We start from the raw sequence: 18361 nt of genomic DNA, 5'->3' as shown, positions 1-18361 counted from the left end.
CCTCCGTAAAGTGCTCAGGGAAATGGCCTCGCCCACCGGCCGCTATCTGCTTGACAGCCTTTGACTTTTCCTCCCTTCTTCTGAGCGAACTGACGATTTATTTTTTAATACCTAAGATTTGATGATTTTCTCTTTCCACCGCAACATTTTCTTGAGTCCTTTTTTTCTGCACAGCTTTTCCAAAATAAAGTCCATCTGAACAGTTGCAACATTCCCCTGCCTTTCCTTTCTTCACCCCCCCGCCCCCCCAATCCAACGCAGGTGGGCCGGTGGCACTTCCTCCCCCTGTGTTCCCATCTACCTCTCGTCCTGCTTCCTCTAGCCGGCCTGAGCCTGAGCGGGCAGGAAGGCCACCAGAGAAGAATGGCCAGGAACACACACCAACCCCAGTTGCTACCTTCTCCCTGTTCAAATGTCCTAGAACCGTAACTGTAAATGATCCGAACAAGCAAAAGGCTGCCAACCAGGCCTGAGAAAAAAGACATGTATATATTTGTTTCTTTTTTTGAATTTCAATCCCAAAAATATTCCAGCAAAAGGAGATGGGAGAGGGCGAGGGAGGAGGTTGGGCTAGGTCTCCTTCAAGACACCTTTGTCGCCAAGGAGGACAGTGATGCTGGCCATATACCCAAGCCCACTGGCCCCTGCTTAGCCCAGGACAGAGAGAGACAGTAGAAGTGGGGGTGCATCTGGCAGAGGGGTCAGGGCTGTGGTGCTTGGAGGTAAGAAGCTGGCCAAAGCAGGGACGTGGAGAAGCTGCCCATGTGCAGTCACCTTTGCCCAGTGACAGCCCCAAAGCTTGGCCAAGGGCTAAGAACCTACAGAGGTGTGAGTGAGGCTGGCTGGCCATGCAGGACGGCTACAGCTGGAGAGGGCAGGGCTCTAGCTGATGATCTGCCGGGGCCGGCCGTAGCCCGTCATTCCAGCCTGGGAGGCCCCTCTGTTGCTGCCCATCTGCAGGCCAATGACATGCTTCCCCTCCTGCAGCTGGCTCTCTGTGAATTCCCTCTTGTGCTCCTGGGCTTTCCTGGAAGAAGAGGAACATGATAAGATTGGCAGAATGTAGTCTTCCCCACCTGTTCTCATCCCTTTGTTTCTTTGTCCCTTCCTGTTTCTCCTCTTCTTCTTCTTCTTTTTTTTTTCTCCCCTTAATCCAGCTGGCTCCATGGGCTATGGATTTGAGCACACAAGAGTAGAGAGAAAGAATTTGACAGGTGCCAGCGGCTCATGCCTGACATCCTAGCTACTCAGGAGGTTGAGATCTGAGGTTCGTGCTTTGAAGCCAGCCTGGGCAGAAAAGTTTGTGAGATTCTTCTCTCCAATCAACTACTCAGAAAAAGCCTGAAGTGGTGTGTGGCTCAAGTGGTAGAGCACTAGCTTTGAGCCAAAGAAGCTCAGAGACAGTGCCCAGGCCCAGAGTTCAATTCCCAGGACCACCAGCAAACACACACAAAAAAAGAGGTATAAAGGTCCCACTTCTTTAATTCCCTCTCTGGGTACCTTCCTGGCTATCAGCCTCACCTGACTGTCTTCCTAAACTGACCAGCCCCAGCCACCCCACCCCACAAAGAGATCCGAGCTTAGAGGGCAAGGATGCCCGGGGCCACATACTTCATAAACCAGTTAGGATCGCCACGGTAGTGTCCATCATTCTTGGTTACTGCCAAACTGCCCAAAGCCATCAGAGTCCTCTGCACTGCTGCCAGATCTTTGCCTATGAGAAAAAGAGGTGGTGAGAGGACAAACTTCAGGACGAACCCTCAAGCCAGTTCTGCCCCAAAGGGAAGTGCCCTTGAATCAACTAGGACTTCAGTAAGTCCTGCAGTAAGTCCTTGGGGGTTGTAGCATAGTATAAACTCACTTTAGGGGTGATCGAACCCAAGGCCTTGTGCATGCTGAAGAATAGTCAACTGCTGAGCTACACCCCAGCCCCTGTGGGGTGAATTGGGCTATTATTCCATTCCTGCTAGGCATAGATTGACAGATCCCTTGTGACCTGTTTTGATTTCTCCCCCTCCCTCAGAATCTTCTCCACCTGCCCACCAGCCCCTGTCCTGGGTTTCCTCCGTACATTCAAAGAGGTCAACAGTCTGGAACATGTCAGTCTTGGTGACCCCATAGTCCTCGGCAGCCTTCAGGAACTGAGCCACCTGCTCCATCTGCTTGAACACCATGGAGGGCGGGTTCTCCGGCACCTTCACTGGCTTGGAGCCCTCCGGATACAGGCTGTTCACCAGCTTGCTCAGAATCTGCCAGGTACCAGACACAGTAGGGCACTCTCCTTAGAGAGCCTGCCTAGGACTTGCAGGACAGGACACCCCCGCACCCTGCCCAGGGAGTCACTCACCACGCCATTCTTCAGCCACACCTGGAAGCCCAGGCGCCCACGGTCCGGGCGACCCACGTCGGGCCCACACTGCATGACGATCCACTCGACTAGCCGTTCCTCCAGATCCTCGTCATACTTCTTCTCAATTTTGGATTGCACTTCGCGGCTCATGCCATAGGAAGGACCCTTGTTGGCCATATTGGGGCAGAACTAAAGCAGGACAGGGCAGACGAGGCGGGGTTAGACACTAGCACTGCTCTCCCTTGTGCCAGGCAGGACTTCCAGCTCTTCGTGGGAACCCCACACAGGGACACATTTCCCACAGCCCTGCCCACCTAGGCCAGGCTTACCCCCGAGGGCAGAGGCTTCCCTGGACTTGAGCCCTAGGAAATCAGATACAAGATGTGTGGAGGTCTAGAGCAGGGGTCTGTAAACGTTTTTATTTTCAGTCATGGGGCTTGAACTCTGGGCCTGGGTGCTGTCCCTCAGCTCTTCGGCTCAAGGCTAGTACTCTACCACTTGAGCCACAGCACCACTTCTGGTTTTCTGGTGGTTTACTGGAGGTAAGACTCTCATAGACTTTCCTGCCTGGGATGACTTTGAATGGCGATCCTCAGATCTCAGCCTCCTGAGTAGCTGGGATTACAGGCGTGAGCCACTGACACCCTGCTTTCTGCAAGCATTTTATGAAAGGACCGGATAGTAAATAGTCTAGGACTTGTGAGTCTCTACTATTGTGGCCTCAAAGCAGCTGTAGACAATATGTAAACAATTTAGTATGTCTGTAAACCCACAACACGGTTGGGTGCCCATGGCTCATGCCTATCATCCTAACTACTCAGGAAACTAAGATTTAAGGATCGCAGTTTGAAGTGGTGCTGTGGCTCAAAGTGGTCGAATGCTAGCCTTGAGCACAAAAGCTCAGGGATAGTGCCCAGGCCCTGAGTTCAAGCACCATGACAACAACAACCAATCAAATCCGCAACAGGCTAGATTTGGCCCATAGAAATCAAGGAATAAATTGCCTCCAACGCTTAATCTTCTAGGCCAGGAGCTAGAAGAGCAAGACTTTGGTTTCTTTGCCAAGTCGGCTTGGCCTCTGGCTGCAGCTGAAGAGGCTCAGATTTACCCACACCTGGCAAAGCCCAAAGCATCTGTATTCTTAGGGGGGCCGAGGTGGGGAGCATGCAGAGAAGAGAGGACCTGGGTGCCCATCCACTTCCTCTGTGCCCTCAGACTGTGGCACTGGAGGAACTGAGAAGCCACAGTCCTCGGGGACAGTCCAGGGCCAAGAGTCTGCCAGCCAATGGACAGGAAGCCCATCTATAGGAAGCCACAGCAGCTGCTGCCCAGATGGCCCAGGCCTGGCACAGCTCAGGAGCCAAGAGAATGGCTGGAGAGCCAGGAGGGCAGGTCACTGGGAAGCCTCAGACATGGCTGGTCCAGTAGAGCCAGAGCTGGCCGTAGGAGTCACCTGTAGTAAGATGCGATCTGCCCAATGACTGAAGAACCTTCCAGAAGAGAGGCCAACGAGGCCAAAACCATCCCTCAGCCTCCAAAAGCAGAAATGGTATGAGGACGGGGCAGTGGGCAAGTTCCCCAACCTCTACCCTGGGACAGCTGAGCCCTCTCCCCTGCTTCCCTCCCCCGGCCAACTCCACCCCGTGGGAAGCATAGTGAACATCATCACATCCCTCTGGGCCCAGGCCTGCAGCCAAACTCTGATGTCTGCCCTTCCTTTCCCCATGGCTGCCAACCTCCCGGAGCTCCGAGAGTTCCCCAGCTGTGAAGTGGAAATAATAGGATCTGCCTCAGGGGCGGTAAAAGTGACCGTGTCTGTGAACGACCTCCCACACTGCCTGGCCCTGAGCAGAGCTCCTAGAAATGTTGGCCTGGGAGAGAGCCAGCGCTGGCCCAGGAGCCATCTTCCTCTCTACAGCCCCAATCTCCATTCGGGGTTTAAACTCAGGAACTTTGTGCTTGCTAGATTGGCGCTCCACTACTTTGGCCACACCTCTATCTCTCCTCTTTGTTGGTTATTTTGGAGAGAAGAGTCTGGCAAACTTTCTGCCCAGGCTGGCCTCGAATCGTGATCGTTCGGATCTCAGCCTCCCCCAGGTGCTACGCTGACAGGCCTAATCCCCTTCTTAAAATTATTCTGGGATCCCGTGACCAAGTTTGAAAGGAAAACACAAAGGTCTCATCTCAATGGCAGCCACTGGAAACCTCACCTCCCTGAATCTGCTGGCTGATTTTTTAAGGTGGGGAGGGGATCAATGGTGAGAACGTTTTGAGCATCCTCTCCCAACAGACGATGCTGGAGGACACAAAGGTCTAAGTAGCTAAGTCTCTCTCTCTCCTCACCATCCTGCCGTAGGTCTGACCTCCTCCCTTCACCCAAACACCCTTTGGCAGAATAAGCAAACAAGGCAATGGGATCAGGTGATGCAGCCATTCTCTCCTCCTGGCCCCCACCATCTCAGATAGGCACACACTAGCTCTTGCCTTGCCTGTGTCTCCCACTCACCCACCTTCCCTTCATGCGAGGAAGGGAAGGGTGGAAGGAGATGGTCCCTCGCCCACAACTTGCAGACTGAAGAACTTCAGAACTGACAGGGCAAGTCAAGGAGTCAATGCTGGTGAAGGCGGGACACAACACTATAGCCAGGCACGGAGAGGCAGTATTGGGATTTGGGTCACAGCAAGGGGAGGGGAAGGAAATAGCCCCAACTGGCTGCTACCCAGCACCACCCCATTTCCCTGGCTGCTACCTGGCAGAGAGTCTGAGAGCAGAAAGTCCCAAGAAATCCTAGAGTCCTCCAGTGAAGGCCTTTGGGGAGAGGAGGGGGAGCAGAAGATGCCCACGCAGGGGCATTTCCACATGGGGGCATTAGAGGGCAGAAGAGTGCTGGGGCTTGGCTTTGCCCCTCCGCCCCTGTGACTCCTGCCAGGCAGGATGAGAGGGAAGTTGGTGGAGTGGCACCAGCTCAGGAGCCCAGAAAGACAAGAAGTGGGATCTTCTCCAAGACTGAAGTCCCAGACCTCATCACCATGAAACAGTGAATTCGGGAGACCCTCTGGACCCTCAAGAGTACACAAGGGGGAGGGGACGGGGGAGATACAGTGGGGCAGCCCCACTTCACCAATGTGATCCAGCCTCGGGGCAGCCTCATAACCACAAAGGGAAACCACTAACATCCTTTGGGCCGGGCAAGAGTGCCAGGACTGAGCAGACCTGCCACACAGCTCCTCCACCTGCAGCCCTCTCACCTCCCACCCCAGGCTGGAAGGAACCACATGCATCTAGCCAGGCCCTGCACACGGCCAGCCAGCCTGTTCTGTGTGGTTGTGCGTGTAGCTCCATGGCCGGAGGTGAGCCTAGCATGCACCTGATGCAGGGGCCTGGGTTTGATCGCCAATCTGGGAAACATGAAAAGGTCCATGATCCTTCATAGTGCCACCCCGGGAGGGGGGTGGGGTGTTTCTCCTGTGCCCCTCAAGTCTGCAGACCAGCCTGGGGAGCAGCCTGGGGAGCAGCCTGAACTAGAGAATGCCCCTCTCTTGGGCATTCTTCTAGAGGGAGACAGACAACAGAGACTTGGCCAAACCAGCCTCACACACGGCCTCAAATGGTGGATCTCCCTCTCACCCTCTCATGGCTTCTACCATCGGATCCTTTGCAGCAGCCAAGCCACTCCGGCCATCTTAAACAAGACCAGGCAGCCTGGTTGAATTGAGAGCCATATGGGTATTTGGGGAGCGAAAGGGGGGGAGAGTTCCACCCTGGGGGGTCCACCCACCCACCAAGCCATCATCTGAGGACCAGCCAGGGGGCCTGTGAGGAGGGAGCTGTTCAGAGCTCAGCCTGACCTGTCCCGCTCCAAGTTCCCTGAGAAAGCAGGCGCACTCACGTTGCTGCAGGAGCGCTCGGTGTCCGGGTGGGCTGGGTGTCCGGGCTGGGGCAGACAGGCTGGGCGCTGCGGGGGAGAGAGGTTTAAAGGGCTGCACGGCGCTGATGTCAGCCACCCCCCGCTGGCTCGCCCCTAGCCCCCTCCTTGCTGGAGGAAACCGGCTCTGCTCCCCACCTCCAGCTCCCCCAGTGACTCCACACAGGCTCCATATTTGGGGAAAGACACCAAGTTGGAGCAGACTGTTCGGGCTGCCCGAGACATTCCCTGCGTGCTTTGGGGATGGAGCGGCCGGGGCGGGGAGCGGCGGGGCGGGGCGCGGCCGGGAAAAGCCTTTTATGGGCAGGACCGCGCCGGCCTCGCCTGCTCTTGGGATTTGGGCTGTTCCTTTCTTTGTGGCTCCCCAAGTTTGAGTGGGGAAGATATTCAAGAGAACTTAGCAGGAGAGGAAAAGGGGCTGGGGAGGAGCTGGGGGGGGTCCCCGGACAAATCAACCACCCTGTCCTTTTGGGGCTGTTGCATGTAGGTGATGAGCAGAACTCATTACTGAGGACCTGCTCCCTGCCAGACACTGTGCAGTGACTGTTTCGTGTTAGTAGCCCATTGTGCAGAGCAGAAAACCGAGTCTGAGTGGTGCGTGGTGACTGGCAGGGTCTGGGCACCCCTGTCCACCCCTGGGTATGTATGTGTACACCCGAGAGGTTTGCACACCCTCGCTTTCAGTGTTGGCCGCCCTGCCCAGGCTGGGGGCAGCATTCAGGTCTTGCGCTGCAAGCTTCAGTGTGGAGGTGGGAGCTGAGCGGTCAGCTGCAGTGAGTGGAACCTGACTCTGTCCAAAGGGCAGTAACAATGGAGGGGCTCCAGGCCCTGGCAGGGATAGACACGAATGCTAGGGGTCCCAGGGAGCCAGGTGGTCCCTCTTTCCATCCCATCTATCCTGTTAGATGATTTGTCATTCTCACCTGCCAACCACTGCCATCTTGCTTGGCTCCAGCTGCAAGGATCTTTTGAAGGGACAGTTGAAGAAAAGTGAGAGACATTCATTGGGGTCTGGGGTACTCTGCATCCTAAGCAAGGAGCCTTTAACACTCTCTGCTGTATACCACACACACACACACACACACACACACACACACACACACACACACAGCACACCACCCAAGACAAACAAGGGCTCCAGGAGAGGGGCGTCAAACCAGGCAGGCAGGGGAGGACTTGCCTCAGAAGCTCTGCCCAACACTGCCAACCTTGTGAGGATCCTGGTGGTGTGAAGAGCTAGGGCGCCTCCTAGTGGTGTCTGTGTGGAAGAGCAGGGAGGGGAGCCCACACCCTTTAGTGTCCTCTGCTGGTGTCCAGAATTCACCAGAATCTTCAGCTTCTACAGCTTATCAATCCTTTGCCTGATGAAATCTAAATCAACCCTCCAAAATGTTTCAAACCTCCCTCTTGAAGTTGGGCACTGGCAGCTCACAACTGGAATCCTAGCTACGCAGGAGGCTGAGACCTGGGGATCAAGTTTCAAAGCCAGCCTGGGCAGGAAAGTCCCTGAGACTCTTATCTCCAATTAACCACCAAAAAGCCTGAAGTGGAGCTGTGGCTCAAGTGGTAGAGCACCAGCCTTGAGCAAAAAAGCTCAGGGACAACATCCCTGCCCTGAATTCACACCCCAGGAACAGCACACGTGTGCGCCGCATACACACACACACACACACAAAGCCAGCAGTGGTCACTCAACTGGTAGAGTGCCAGCCTTGAGAAGAAAAATTGAAATCACCAGGTTCTGAGTTCAAGCTCCTAAACTAGAGCCAAAAACCCACACTTCCTCTTGGTGTCTATCAACCATCTTGCCACCTTGCCCTGCATGTTCATCCATGAAAGCCAGGGCAGAGGGCACTGCCAGGCTGGCCAGAGGGAAGGTGACCTCTGCCCAGTGGGTGGAGCCAAACGGCAGAGGCAGGTGACGGTTGCCAGAGAGGGAAGGCATCACAGCGGAAGGGGTCTCTGTGCAGCAGAGAGCCTTGTTCAGGGCAGCCCTCTGGTAAATGATTCCTGAGTCCACTTATTCCTGAGGAAAACTGCAAGGCAATCGAGGGGCTGCAGTTCCCAAGGTGACAGTGACCTAGGGACAAGGAAAGCTAGAAGAAATGTGGCCTGGAAGCCCCTGTCCCCGCACTGACTCCACATTCCCACCCAGGACAGGGGCAAACAAAGACACAGGAACAGAGTCGGGTTCTTTATTGAGTGCACTCATTCGTAGAAAACAAATGCAACCGTAGCAAGGAAAGACATAAAATGGGGCTCTGACACCAAGACCTAGACCCCTTCTCTCCCCAGACCGAGGAGAGCTATAGAAACAAGTCAAGGGGGAATAGAACACATTCCCAGCTCCAAGGCGGAGGCCCAACCTTGCCTGCCTATCCTTGGCACCTGGAATGGACCAAGTAGCGTGAAAGGGAGCCAAGGATCAGAGCCACGAAGGGCCCAGAGCTGGGGTGACTCCATGTAAACTCCAAGGCTTTGTGTGTATGTGTGCACGCACACACATGCACACTTGCACACACATGTGCATGTTAACACAGAACATGGCTGAAGATGGACGGAAACTCAAAAGCCAGCCCAGGGTCCTAGCATGAGGCTGGGACCTGGGACACAGAAGAAAATGGCATGTCCCCTCTTAAGCCCCTCCCTAAGACAGGCACTGGGGCTCCAAGGCTGTCGGGACGCAGGCTGGGCTGGGTTCTGTGAGCATCCCCTCCGTTGTCCCTGGACACTCTTGGGCAGTGTGAATGGCACTGAAAGGGCCCCGGCTGGGGCCTGCAGGACGGTGGGCGTGGAAACAGACAGGCGAGCCCCATTTGTCTCCAGTTCTGTTGCTGGAAGCTGATGGAATCATCCCCTCAAGACTGCAGCAGCTTTCCAGCGGGGCTGATCCTCATTGCTAAAAAGCCAGCCTAGAGCACGGGTCAGGGGGAGGGGTCTTGCTCAGGGCCCCTTGAAGGCCTTAGCACCGAAAGCCTGGCACCAGGTGGCCAACCCCCAAAGTCCTACGGCCGCATCCATCCTGGCTGACCAGTGGGCAGTGATGGCAGCCCCAGAGAGGACCGCAGCTTGAGAGGAAAGGCGGGCTTTGGGTCTCCGGCTGGGGGGGAGGGGAAGATGGCAGAATGCAAGGCATGAAATGGGGGCAGGAAACACCTTCACTCCTTTATCCCTCCTGTAGAGGGATAAAACAGATGGACGGACGGGCAGACGGACGGAGAGCCAATGGACAGAGGCCCACGGAAGGCCCAACACTGAGAAGAAAGCAGCAATCTGGCCAGTGTCTGGGGAAGCAGGGGAGCAGCCTCCTCCCTGGCAGAGGGCAGCCGCAAGTCTCAGTGCCCACCCCCTCCATGACTGTCCTGACCTGGGCCTGGGCTAGACCTCACTGTCCCACTGATGTCCAGTGCTGGGCAGCTGGGCTGGGACTCAGCCCCAGGCCTACAGAGGCACCTGGCAGGGGACGCAGGGGAGCTCAGAGCTCCATGAAGTGAAGCCAAGGGTCCAGTGCAGGCTAGAAGACATAGATCTTATCCCGCTGCACTGTATCCAAGTCATCATCCAGTGTCAGCAGCACCTGCGGAGGACGCTGGGTCAGCATGGACAAGAGGCGGCCCCCGCCTCTACTCCGCCCTCCAGGCTCTGGGCCAGGGGAGCCCCGCCTACCAGGAAGGACCCAAACATGGCGATGGAGGACAGGAAGTGCCAGATGTCATGGTCATCAAAGAAGTTGAGGAGGATGCAGTCCCGGTTGTGCTCCCTTGACTCCGCAGGGGTTTTCTGGGGCAGGGACAGGGACAGCAGCCTGCCGGTCCTGCTCTGGCCAGGCCAGAGCCACTACCCCCTTATCCCACATCAGAGCACCCACCCCCAGTTCAGGCAGGAAAGCATCCTGCCCTAACCTGTCCCTCACCTCCCTAAGAAATGGCCCCTGTGACAAATTCCTTTTCTTTTGTTTCCCATTTGTTACAAGGTTTCTGTTCTTCTCATTCTGCTCCCTTTAGACTCTCTTCCTCTTTATCTTAGGGCAGTAGCCGCGGTTGCCTGCAGCCCCCTCCGGCCCAGGCATGCCAGAAGCCCACTGCTCTGTCTTGGATTTGACCCTGCTCTCATCCACCCTGAGTCAACTGTTTGCTCCAAAGCGCCATACCAAGCCGGATCCCCTGCCACATGACCCCAAGGTCCTCCCTGCTGTGCCCCACAAACATGGCCTGTGTCTACCACAGTCTGTGCTATGCTCAGGCCCCACCCTGGCAATGCTCACAGTCCTCATCTGTTTCCTCATCTGTCAGTACCTTAACTGACTTCCCCATCTGCCTCCCTCATTCCTGCCTCTGAATCATGACTCAGAGCACAATATCTCTGCACTGTGAGGCCCTGGTCCCCATCACCCACAGCCTTTATGACGGAGAGCAAATCACAAAGCCTGCTTCTCCCAGGAAGCTTTCCTGGACCTTGCCAGCCTCTCCTGAAGTCTTCCTACCCAGCTGGCCTTTGATCTTTACCATATTGTAAACAGCATGAACGAGGGGCTCAAGGCACAGCTCCTGGTAGATGCACGCTCAACATGTGCAAGGGCCCAGGTCTGATCCCCAGCATAAAAGACATGGATGGCATTTCTTTGAACTAAACAATGAGCACCACATAGCCAAGAGATGATGTGGAACTTGATTCTACAGAGTTACAGCCTGACACCCAGTAGGTGCCCTTGGGAGGTGGCAGAGTGTCTGGCAACTATGCCTTCAAACCCAAGCTGCCACTCATTGGCTGTGTGCCTTCTGGGAGGTCTCTTAGCCCCTCTGAGACTCAGCTACCTCCTAAGTAAAATGTGAATGACTAGAATATTGAGCACTGGGAAGACTGGATGGAAGGGCAGCTACATGGAAGCGCTGGACCATCGGAGGGACTGGCCCAGGTGGTGACTCATAGGAACCTCAGGTGCCCACTCACCTGCCAGGTGCTGAGCCCCTGGAAGAAAAAGAAGAGTGCAAAGCCCCAGACCACAGAGGTGCAGACGATGCAGAGCAGGGGGATGAGCTTGATCGTCTCTCCACTCCGGAGCTGCCATGAGGAAAGGGGTGTGTGCTGAGGGTCAGGCTGCCACCCAGGCCACTTCCTGCCCTTCCCAGACTCCTCTCCCAGGGCGGCTTGGACACTGAGGATGCATCCTGCAGGAAGCCCCAGCCAGAGCTCATGCAGCCTTCTGTCCTTCTCATGTCTGGAACCCTGCACCAGCAAAGGATGCTTTCCTCTTACTCAGGATGGCACAGGGGTCTTTGAGGAAGCACCTGGTCCTCGGTCCTCCCCAAGCCCTCCTCCCCTCACCCCCTGCTTCAGTTCCTCCTGCAATGAAAGGGGCTCTGGATTGGGGGGCACAACTTGGTGTAGGGTACCAATACTTAGTAGTTGCCCCCCCCCCAGAGCATATGAAAGCGCTCTCATCTCTGTACAAGTCTCTGGCATAGATAGAGGCCCATCTCCACCCCCACAAAACAGTCCTGTTAGACACGGCTAAGCCCTCCCCAACTCACCTTCATAATAATGTAAAAGGCAAAGTAAAGCAGCAGGTTGCAGATGCCAATGGCCAACAAATAGGAAGCGAAATCATTGGGGCGCATGATGAGCCCATAGGCAGCCCTGCCAGGAGGGGTGAAGGGCTGATGAAGCAGAAGGCCTTTCCCTGGCCCCCTCTGCACCACGCTTTATGCTCATGTTAAGGTGGGCTCAGAAGCCCACAGAAAATTCTAGAAGCCTAGAGCTAACACACCTGTCTTTTCATCTCCCACCCCACTCCGCCCCCATCCCCATTCCATTAAGTTCCCCAGGCAGTCATGGTTGCCAGGGTCATGGCTGACCACATCCCCTGCTGTCCACCCAGCCAGGGGCCACCACAGCCAATGGCCACACTCACAGCGACCAGTTGATAATGTTCCCCATTACCAGCAGCACCATGCGGTCCTGGGGGGAAGCAGAGACACGGAGACTGAGAGGGGGAAGAGAGACAGGGAGAGAAGTGGCAGGAGGCCCGAGTCAGATGGTTCCCCACTCCTGCCCTGATCTCCCCTCTATGCCTCCCTGCCCCCACAGAGAAGAGAGTGGATGGAGGAGGAAGGGGCCGGGACGCTGGGCAGGTACCACGTAGAGGGGCCCGCTGCACTGCCGGATGCAGTCCGTGTAGAGCACATGCAGGATGCGGCGGAAGATCCCCGAGTCTGCAGAGAAGGGCATGGTGATGAGAGGCTTGGGGTTCCCTCCTGTGCTGAACCCCTGGGGGGGAGGGGCGCCTGCTGAAAGGTGCTAGGGCATCAGAGGGTACAGCAAGGCCGAGGTCTTCTCTAATTTCTTCCTCAGTGAGTCCTCCAGACCCCCGTTCAAAGGATATAATACAAGGGTCTCCTGAGTGTCCAGGACTCTGAGGCGGCTGACCCCTGACCTCAGGCATCCCCCAGTGCCCCTCCCACACACACACATGCGCTCCTGGGTATGCCCCTTACCCAGCTTCCAGCGGCCCATGTAATAAAGCTGTGTGCTGAGGAGCAGGGTGGCAATGATGTGGATGACCGAGAAGACAATCCAGAACGCCGTGTTCCCTTTACCAAAGACCTGTCAGGAAGCCCCCAGGGGCAGGGGTGAGGCAGGCGGCATTAAGGGCAGCTGCTCCCCTGCTTCCCAGGCTCATCCTTGCTGGGGCTGGCTGCTCAGCCAGGGGAAGGCTCTCCGAAAGGCCCGGGAAGGAGCAGGAATGTGCAACAGGAGTCAGGCCCTCACCACGCCCAGCACGGAGAAGAAGATGACGATGGCCAGGCAGGCATAGGCACTGTACGCGCTGGCGTTGATGTCCGGATGCCGCTTCTGGTAGAGCTTCAGCATGCAGAGGCCGGCGATCATGTACATGAATGACGTGTCTGCATCGGGGATGGTGGCTGACTGGTACTTTAGCTCTAGTCCCTGCACCATCTCTGGTTCTTTAGCACTAGTCTCTTAACTATCCCTGTCACCCAGAGGGAAGCCCCTGGCAAGGAAACTTAGGGTGTCCATCTATAAAAGTACCCTGAGATCAGGGAGCACTTCTTGTTATCTTTACTTTCTCAGTATTTCTGCAGGAAAAGTTCAACAAATGGCCGTTTTCTATATGCCAGGATGTGTGTGCTCAGCATCAGAGCCACCTATAGGCTGAGTCTTGGGGTGGGGGTCCCTGTGGGTGGCTTGGAGATGGTAGAAAGCTCAGACAGGTCCCTGCTGTAGGGAAGAGAAGGGCTCTACTCACCAAACTGGAAATTGGTATAGTTCGGGCAGACATGATAGCAAGCACTCAGCAGTCCCTCCATCATCAGAGCTGTGCCCATGGCATAGAACAGCCCAAAATGCTTGGGGATCCCACATTCCTGTGCAGAGAGAAAGAAGGAGAGGCAGGGCAGAGGTGAGGTGGGAAGGGAAGAAGGGATTCCAAAGAAGGAACCCCAAGAGGATGGAGGGGGAAAGGGGATGAGCCATACATTGAGTATGCATGTGTTTGAGGCTTGGCAGAGAGGAAAGATCAGGTCAGGGAAGCCTGGACAGGGCAGAGCAGGACTGGGCGTGGTAAGTCAGGTCAGGGATGGCCTGGGGCAGAGCAGGGTAAGCCAGGACAGAGCTAGGCAGGGCAGGGCAGAGTGAGCCTGGGCAGGGAAGGTCTGCGCAGAGCAAGGAGAGAAAGGGCAGGCCAGAGCTGGCCAGGGAAGGCCTAGACAATTGAAGGCAGAGCTGGACTGGGGAAGGCTGGGCTGAGAAGGAGAGGACAGGACAGACAGGACAGGGCAGGACAGATCCAGGCTGAGCAGAGCTAGCTGGGCAGGGCCGCGTCTTGAGAGAGGAGGTAGGAGAGCAGAGGCGGAGAGCGAGGTGTCAGTGGGCAGGCAGGTGCTGGCTCACCAGGGCGTAGAGGTCATTGCGCATCAAGGCCCGGTTGTGGTTGATCTCCCGCTGCAGGATAATGAGCAGGAAGAGCAGCCCCAGCAGGATGTACCCCAGGTTGCTGAGGATGTTGTTGAAGGCGCTAAAGGGAGCAAAGCCAGGTACTTGCCTCCAGCCTCACACTCAGGCCTCTCTCCTGGGACCCAGACAGGCACTCATTCACCCCCCCCCCCCGCCAGCTCTGCCCTGGAGAAGGGACAGTCCCCACAATAACCAGCATGATCCCCACCTGAGGTTGCCCAGTGGGTGAGCACAGAGGAAGTTGTAGTAGCAGATGTCCTGATTCCCTGTGACATTCACCACCTATGGAGTGGGGGGGGGGGGAGGGAAAGAAGGGGAGGGGCAAGGAGTGGAGCTGCTCATGTGCCAGCCTTGCTCCACAGCCCACACCGTACCACCTGGGCCAACACACACACACACACACACACACACACACACTCCCCAGGCACGTGTTCCCCATGACCAGAGGGATGCCAAATGGCACAGTCACTGCCCCCTTTGTAAAACTTTGTGCCAGTGTGCCAGTACTGGGGCTTGAACTCAGAACCTGTCCATAAGCTTGTGTGCTCAAAGCTAGCACTCTAACACTTGAACCACAGTGCCACTTGAGGCCTTTTGGTGGTTAGAGATGAGTCTCACAGACTTTCCTTCCCTGGCTGGCTTTGAACCATGATCCTCAGATCTCAGCCTCCTGAGCAGCTAGGATGACAGGTGTGAGCCACCAGCACCAGGCCTGTCTCCTCTCTTTACATGTGGCTGGAAACCCAAGGCAGGACCATGACAGTTCTTGCCACACAGTGCCGAGAAAAAGGAAGAGAAACAAACACATGCAAAGTCCATGATTCCTACCACAATACTTTCGAGCTAACACCCCCAAATTTTGCAGATGAAAAAGAAACTGATACTTGGGGAGGTTTTTTTGTTTTTTGTTTTTGTCGGTCGTGAGGCTTGAACTCTGGGCCTGGACACTGTCCCTCAGCTCTTCAGCTCAAGGCTAGGGCTCTACCACCTGAACCACAGCACCATTTCCAGCTTTTTCTGCTTATATGGTGCTGAGGAATCGAACCCAGGGCTTCATGCATGCAAGGCAAGCACTCTACCACTAAGCCACCTTCCCAGCCCCTTGGGGAGGTTTTATGACTTGACCAAGGTCTCTCTGCTGGTAAAACAGAGGCAGAATTGTATGTGTGTATGTGCACACACATGCACATATATGTGGGTACCAGTACTGGGACCTGAATTCAGGACCTAGGCTCTGTCTCTTAGCTTTTATTTCCTTAAGGCTGACACTCTACCTTTTGAGTGATAGCTCCAAGTCTGACTTTTTGCTCATTTAACTGAAAGATCAGAGTCTCACAGACTTTCTTGCCTAGGCTGGCTTTGAACCATGATTCTCAGATCTCAGCCTCCTGAGTAATAAGGTTACAGGTGTGAGCCACTGGTGCTCTGGCTTCAGAGATAGATTTTTAAAACCTGTGACCTGTGCACACTGCAGAGCCCCTGGCTGAGTTGCTCTGAATGTAGGGCAGTCCCCAAAGTGTAGGCAGGTGAGCTGGCGCCTGCTCCCTCACCGTCTGGTAGGTGATCACCAGTTGTACCACAGGAAGAGCGTAGAAGACGGCAATGGTGGCGATGTTCCTAAGGAGAGTAAGGGAGGTGTTGAGGTGGGCAAGACCTGGGGAGCCGCCTTCTCCCCCCAGTAGCGGGGTCCTTCCTGCTTGGCCGGCTCACCAGAAGTAGATCTGGTACTTTTTCCGCAAAACACGCTTGTCCTTCCGCGCCAGGTCAGCCACACAGAGGTATTGCTGGAAAGAAGCCAGAGTGAGCCCTACTCACTCACCACCCAGAGTTAGGAGCCTCCCTGAGCATTCTGGTGGGCAGGGTTCTAGGCTATCCCCCACTGCCAGTTAAGCCAGGAGAACTTAAGAGTCAGAAGGTGAGTTAGTATCTCCTGGGATGTCTCCTGCCTCCATCGAGCTCCTTCCCTCTGCTTCCCCACTGCACCACATCTGGACCGAGACCTCATCTTCCTCCAGAAAGCCCTGACCAGGCCCACGCGTGTCAGACCTTGGTGCGAATGACATTCTTGTCTGAATCAATGTCAGTCAGGGTGTCATAGTCATCCTCCTCCACGGAGCTCATGGAGTCCAGGCGTGGCCGAGAACCCACTGGTTCAAAGGAACGGTCTGGGAAAGGCAGGAAGAAAGAAAGAAAGAAAGAAAGAGGCTGGGCTGGTGGATACAAAGCCCCGTCTGCCCCACCCATCTGAGGCAACTGTCAAAATTACTGGGCACTTGGGAAGAGGCCAATTATGGCCCAGGGCTCAGAGCAGGAGTAGAGGTGGGCTCAGGCCCTGGGAGGCGTCAGAGGGGGAGGAAGGGGAGCTCTCCAAGAGGCCAGCAAACAAGGCCACCCCGGCTTTGCCCCACATCTGGCTCCCCTCCCTGAGCTAGCTCCCCAGATCAGTCACTGAGCAGATCCAGGGTCCTGGACACAAGCAACAGGATTCAACTCTACTGATCACAGCGGCTGGAAAGTGCTCAGTCTTGTGGCTTCTGAAGAGACACTGCCTTGGCCGCCCCTAGGGTAAAGCCACTATGGGCTTGGGGCACAAACAAAGGCCAGAGGCTGCCTCTAGGCTGCCTTTAGAAGCTCTCAGAGGCCCAGAGGCCAGGGAAGGAGGAGGCCAAGACAGCAAGCTAGAACATCTGGCTTAGGAGTAGCCAAGGTGCCTGCCCGCTGTCATTGGCGGCCAATGCCTATCTCAGAAGACACAGGAGCTGGCATCATTGGCATTAGATGGGGAAGCCATGCACCAAGCATCCTTCTGGCTCTGGAGCCCAGAGGCTCCAGTCAACCGCCCTGGCAGGAGCTGATTGGCAGGGCAGCCCCACCCCCTCCCCACATCTACCCATGGCAATGCACAGCTGCCGCATCTGGCCAGAGGGGAGGCGTCGCTTGAACTGGTCGTGCCCTTCAAAGGAAAGGGAAAGTTACAGAGGGACTGAGGAGGAAAGAGGGAGAGAAGGGGCGGGAAAACAGCAGCCCTTCCCGAGTTCCAGCATCTGGCAAAAGAGGCAACCGCCCACCACGTTTCACCCAGCCAATAGCAGCCCTGCACCACATGCCCCCTTCCCGCCTGGCCCACTCACCCTGATAACTGTAAGAGAGGTCCCCAGTCCCCGTGCTGTCAACCAGACCATCAGTGGATCCAGAACCAGTGTCTGCAGGGAATATAGGAAGGGAGGTTGAAGGGAGTGACCTTGGGGAAGGGGAACCCAGAACCATCCACTCCTAGGTGACTTAGGCAACCTTAACCGAAGGACACCAGGCAGTGAGTAGCCATGTACAGCCTCTAGTGTTGACACATACCAAAGGAGCCATAGTTGTAGCCCTCGTAAGGGGCGCTGCCAGGAAAGGAATCAGCCAGGACCCGAGGGTGACCTGCAATGAAAAGTCAAGCTCCCTTCAGCTCTGGAAGCAGAGAGAGACCTAGAGCCAGGGGAAGAGTGAAGGGAGAATCCAGCGGAGAAGTGAGAATCAGAGAGGGGTCATGCCAGTAGCAAAGAACATGCATTTATCTGACCAGCCCACTTCATCCACCACTCCCACCCCCCCCATGCACTCCAACCTCCAGCGTGCCTCTCAATGGAAACACGCACCCTCCTGTGTCTTCCCTTCATAGAGAAAGACAACTAAGAAGACTGGCAGCTAGGACAAATGACATCCAGCTGCCCAGTTCCCCTGAGACACCTCCCTCCCCAACCTGGGCAGCGGCTCCTCTGCCCACTGCACCTAAGGCTTACCAAGGAGAGAAGCTGAGAGGGAAGGTCCCCAGCAGGAAGAGAATAGAAAGAGATGACGGGTGGAGGAAAGGGAGAGAGAACAGGTTAATAATCCCAGATACAGACTTCCTGAGGCAGACAGTGCCACCAGACACAGAACAGCCCGAGCGACACCTTTCAGGACCTGCATGTTAGGGAGCACCAGATCCTGGCTCCATTTCCACCTGTGGTGTACCTCTCACGATCTGAACATGCAAAAGCCCCAACCCATCTCCTCCAACTCCCAAGGGAACCAGCCACCATTTGCCCTCCTCAAATACTACGTAAATCCTGCCCATTCCCCCCCC

The 18361-nt window shown here is 55.8% G+C and overlaps 2 protein-coding genes across 4 annotated transcripts in view; both read right to left on the bottom strand.

The window, feature by feature from the left end:
* Positions 1-470: 470 nt before the first annotated feature.
* Positions 471-6433, bottom strand: Tagln (transgelin). Of its 2 annotated transcripts, XM_013009761.1 has the most exons (6): positions 6415-6433; positions 6241-6306; positions 2348-2539; positions 2072-2249; positions 1612-1714; positions 471-1027 (listed from the first exon to the last, which is right to left on the bottom strand). In XM_013009761.1, the coding sequence occupies exons 3-6, from the start codon at positions 2525-2527 to the stop codon at positions 883-885; spliced, it is 606 nt and encodes a 201-aa protein (XP_012865215.1). In that variant the 5' UTR covers positions 2528-2539; positions 6241-6306; positions 6415-6433; the 3' UTR covers positions 471-882. The 2 variants fall into 2 exon arrangements, with proteins under 2 accessions (XP_012865215.1, XP_012865217.1); XM_013009763.1 differs by lacking the exon at positions 6415-6433 and having other exon boundaries at positions 6200-6342.
* A 2688-nt stretch (positions 6434-9121) lies between these two features.
* Positions 9122-18361, bottom strand: part of Sidt2 (SID1 transmembrane family, member 2) — a 31410-nt gene continuing 22170 nt past the window's right edge. Inside the window, exons 11-27 of one of the 2 annotated variants that reach the window (XM_013009774.1) lie at positions 17602-17673; positions 17382-17453; positions 17141-17203; positions 16297-16415; positions 15961-16034; positions 15801-15867; positions 14459-14532; positions 14188-14311; positions 13544-13661; positions 13045-13181; positions 12771-12879; positions 12412-12488; positions 12188-12234; positions 11808-11913; positions 11227-11337; positions 9943-10056; positions 9122-9853 (exon numbers count right to left, since the gene is read on the bottom strand). In XM_013009774.1, coding sequence (XP_012865228.1) covers positions 9791-9853; positions 9943-10056; positions 11227-11337; positions 11808-11913; positions 12188-12234; positions 12412-12488; positions 12771-12879; positions 13045-13181; positions 13544-13661; positions 14188-14311; positions 14459-14532; positions 15801-15867; positions 15961-16034; positions 16297-16415; positions 17141-17203; positions 17382-17453; positions 17602-17673 — 1547 coding nt within the window. In that variant the 3' untranslated portion in view covers positions 9122-9790. The remainder of the gene's footprint in view (positions 9854-9942; positions 10057-11226; positions 11338-11807; positions 11914-12187; positions 12235-12411; positions 12489-12770; positions 12880-13044; positions 13182-13543; positions 13662-14187; positions 14312-14458; positions 14533-15800; positions 15868-15960; positions 16035-16296; positions 16416-17140; positions 17204-17381; positions 17454-17601; positions 17674-18361) is intronic. The other variant, XM_013009775.1, reaches the window with a different exon arrangement.

The sequence above is a fragment of the Dipodomys ordii genome, unplaced genomic scaffold (genome assembly GCF_000151885.1).
Source record: "Dipodomys ordii isolate 6190 unplaced genomic scaffold, Dord_2.0 Scaffold10, whole genome shotgun sequence".
NCBI classification, from domain to species: domain Eukaryota; kingdom Metazoa; phylum Chordata; class Mammalia; order Rodentia; family Heteromyidae; genus Dipodomys; species Dipodomys ordii.
Note: the sequence above shows the minus strand (reverse complement) of the source record. Positions and strands in the feature narration are given on the sequence as shown.